The 3,580-nt window shown below is 50.6% G+C and overlaps 1 protein-coding gene across 4 annotated transcripts in view; it reads right to left on the reverse strand.

Annotated features, from left to right (window-relative positions):
- Positions 1-73: 73 nt before the first annotated feature.
- The window catches only part of COPS7B (COP9 signalosome subunit 7B), a 35,150-nt gene continuing 31,643 nt past the window's right edge, over positions 74-3,580 (reverse strand). For all 4 annotated transcript variants that reach the window (XM_008690343.2, XM_008690342.2, XM_040639052.1 and 1 more), the window contains one exon: positions 74-1,503. In XM_008690343.2, coding sequence (XP_008688565.1) covers positions 1,345-1,503 — 159 coding nt within the window. In that variant the 3' untranslated portion in view covers positions 74-1,344. The remainder of the gene's footprint in view (positions 1,504-3,580) is intronic.

Here is a 3,580-nt window from a genome sequence, read left to right on the forward strand (position 1 = left end):
GAGTGTCACATTTTCCCTGAACCACCCTAATCCCAGACCCTCCAGATACACAACCCCGCACTCCACAATCACATACATTAAATCTACACTTTTATTTTTTGTTCTAAAATGTGCTTTTTCTCCCATTGAACTTTAATCAGTCCAGGACCTCCACCTCCCCTTAAAAAAAACAACACACACACACAAACCACACACGTCGCCCTCCAACCAGGTGAAAAATCCCCGGCGATTAGTTTATAACAAATATTGACACGAGGGGGAAAAAAGGCATGTTGAAATGTATTAAATCAGAACCTGTACAAAAAAAAAAAAAAAATTAAAATATAACCTGAAACTGTTCAAGTTCAGAAAGGCTAGTCAAGTCCTTTTCTCTTGCCAGGAGAATGCCATCATCAGAGGGCTCTGGGTCATCAGCCAAGGAGGGGTGGAAAGAGAGAGACAGAAGCAGCAGCAGGTCCTTCACCAGACAGAGGGCCCTCGGCACTACCATCCCCAGCTCGGACATCGCTGGGAGAGATAAAAGATCTCGGGAGAGCAAGTGTCGGCAGACAGGCCCAGGCGGCAGCTGGGGCCTTCACACTGAAAACCAGTCTGAGTAGTCAGGGGGCAGCAGGAAGCGTGGCCAGCAAAGAACACCAAACCGGAAGGAACTTCTGCCACCCAGCAGACCCCCAGCACCCTCCACTGGTGCGCAGATACCAGAGGTTAGTCAACCCAGTGCTCCCAACTAACGAGAGATTGGAGCTGGGCTTAAGAGGCTGAAAACCCGCAGGTTTAGTAAACATAGCCCAGCATCACATCCCTCCGTGGCCTGATCGGAGCTGCCAACAAGGGATAAGGCAGGAGAGGGAAAACACAGCATTTGATACCTGGCTAGAGATCACCTGCACCAGCGTGGGTACTGTGGGACACGGGGCTGGAGAAGGCACACCCTCCTCCTCCCTCAGAGAGGAGCCTCCTTCGCAGTCATCCCTGTGGGCCGGCTAAAGCTGCCTCCGGCTTACGACCAGCCTGACAAAATGACATGGAGCAAAAGAAAAACTAGGAGGGAGACAAGCCCTTAAACAAAGACAAGAACCTCCTGGAGGGAAGCTGGGCAGTGTCTGACCCTGATGGGATGGCATCAGTGGAGCCCCTGAGTCTGAAGGAACAACTGGGGGAGGAGGGAGTGGGTGAAGAAAGGATGAACGGTTCTTCTGGAACAGTACCAACAGGGTGGGAGGCGCTGGTGAGGGGACGGGCAGGTCTGGAACTCACTGAAGGTAGACAGGGGAGGAAATAGGCCCTTGGTGTCCCCTCCCCACCTGACCCAGGCCTGGTGAGTGCCAGCTGCCCCAGCCGGCCCTAGTGGCGGCTGGAGACCAGACCTTTCACTTTGGACATCTTCTTGGTGGGCTGCCTCTGCTCAGCATGAGGGGGACACTCCCGTTCAGCCAACTGTTGCTCCATCTCCTGAGCCGAGGAGGAGGCGGTGGCTTTGAGTGTCTTCTTAATGTTGGTAACCTGGAGGGAGACACAGAATTAGTGTCCTCAGCCTGTGAGTGCCAAAAACTCATTGAAACTTGTTCTCACCATACTGGGGGCCACCCAGGGAAGAAACCAGAATCCTCTGCAAGAAAATGTGAGATTATCCTTAGAAAACCCAGATGAGGAGAGGCAAGCAGGGACTACTTGTAGAAGATACAGGGAAATGAGTCAAGCAAAAAATGGAACTAATGCTTCCTTGGTTGAAAAGAGGGAATAAGTCAGTGGAAGTGGACCATCTGGCAAAGAGGTACAACACAGCAGGTGAAAGAAAGCACTGGTTAAAATGGCTTTAGAAACAAAAAGGTGGCCCTAAGAACACTGTAGTCAGTTAACCACTGTTCATGTATGAAACCAAAAATATTTTCACGGGAACTTTGGGAATACAGCTGAATGAACCTTTCTGAACAAAGAACTAGAGGATGAACTTCAGGCAACCATGTGACAAATGATGAAAACATAGTATCAGGACTGGCAAAACACGATTACACGAGTTTTCAGCACACGTTTCTTTACTCAACAAAGAAGGGCTCAAAATTACTTAAGCAACTTCTGAACATTTTCCACATCAAAACACACATCCTTGGTATCATCTATGTACTGTTATTATGAACGTTTTGCAATTTTTAAATTAGTTCCCAGTTTGCTTTTCACTTACGTATACTGCGGCTAAGAACAGTCATCTATGTTTAACTGTTCGTACTTTTGTGAACAGCTCTGGAAGACATATTCCTAGAAGTGAGCTTTCCAGATCAAAGGGTTGGTACATTTTACACTGTAACAACTATTGCTATCTTGCCTTTTGAAAAGAGATTATACCACCTTGTACTTCTACCAACCGTGCCCTCCTGGGCCTGTTTATATACGCATTCCCCAACGCCAGTTCTAAAGGATCTTTTATGCTTTTGCCCCTCAGCCAACTGAGAGGAAGAAAAGGGGAAAGAATTGGAAAGCATTGGAAAGAATAAGAGGAGGTAAAGGTGCTTCCCCAGTTTGATGATCCCTGTGTTGTCTGGGAAGCAGGCAGTGTTTTCTATAAAGAAGAGAGTTGTCATGGGGCGCCTGGGTGGCACAGCGGTAAAGCGTCTGCCTTCAGCTCAGGGCGTGATCCCGGCGTTCTGGGATCGAGCCCCACATCAGGCTCCTCCGCTATGAGCCTCTTCTTCCTCTCCCACTCCCCCTGCTTGTGTTCCCTCTCTCGCTGGCTGTCTCTATCTCTGTTGAATAAATAAATAAAATCTTTAAAAAAAAAAAAAAAAAAAGAAGGGAGTTGTCAGGGTCAAAAGTTCTCAGCAGAAAAGAATACATCCGGAGGAGTTAAGATGGCGGAGGAGTAGGGGACCCCTTTTTCAGCCGGTCCCCTGAGTCGAGTTGGATAGGTACCAGACCAGCCTGAACATCCACAGAATCACCATGAGAGGCAGGAAGATACATCTGGATCTCTACAAATGAACATCTCCAGCGCTGAGTATTGAGGTACGAAGCGGGAGCCGTGAAACTGCGCACAGATATAGGAAGATAAACGGAAGGGGGAGGGAGCCGCAGGGTCTGGGTGCCGGGAAGCGGTAGCCACCTGCACCGGGAGCGGGCGGACTCGCGGATCAGCACCCTCGAGAGAGCAGAGAGAGCAGACTGAGACCGTGAGCCGGGGAACGCGCGCCACTAGACTGAAACGGAGCTCCGGTGTGCTCACTGGAAACAGACTGAGACCGGGAGCTCCGGGAGCGCGCGGGGCAGCTGGCGGCTGGCGGTGTTAGAAACACAAAGGACAGAGACGCGCCAGCCCTGGAAGTGAGGGCTGGGATGCCGGGTGTGGGGCGCACATCCCGGGACGCTGCAGGGTTGAGCAGCACCAACAGAAACAGTTAAAAACATCAGTGGAGAACGGTCCGCGATCCCTCTGTTCTGAGACAGAGGCTGAAATTCGGCTATTGCTGCTCTGACTCTCAGAAGAGGCACAGCAAACCGCCAGGGAAAGCCGCCAGAGAACAAAAGCCTGGAAATACCGGCTCACAGTGTGCCCATCCCCATCTCCACTCCCAGGGGACACGGAGAC

This window comes from Ursus maritimus, unplaced genomic scaffold (genome assembly GCF_017311325.1).
Source record: "Ursus maritimus isolate PB19 unplaced genomic scaffold, ASM1731132v1 scaffold_1, whole genome shotgun sequence".
Taxonomy (NCBI): domain Eukaryota; kingdom Metazoa; phylum Chordata; class Mammalia; order Carnivora; family Ursidae; genus Ursus; species Ursus maritimus.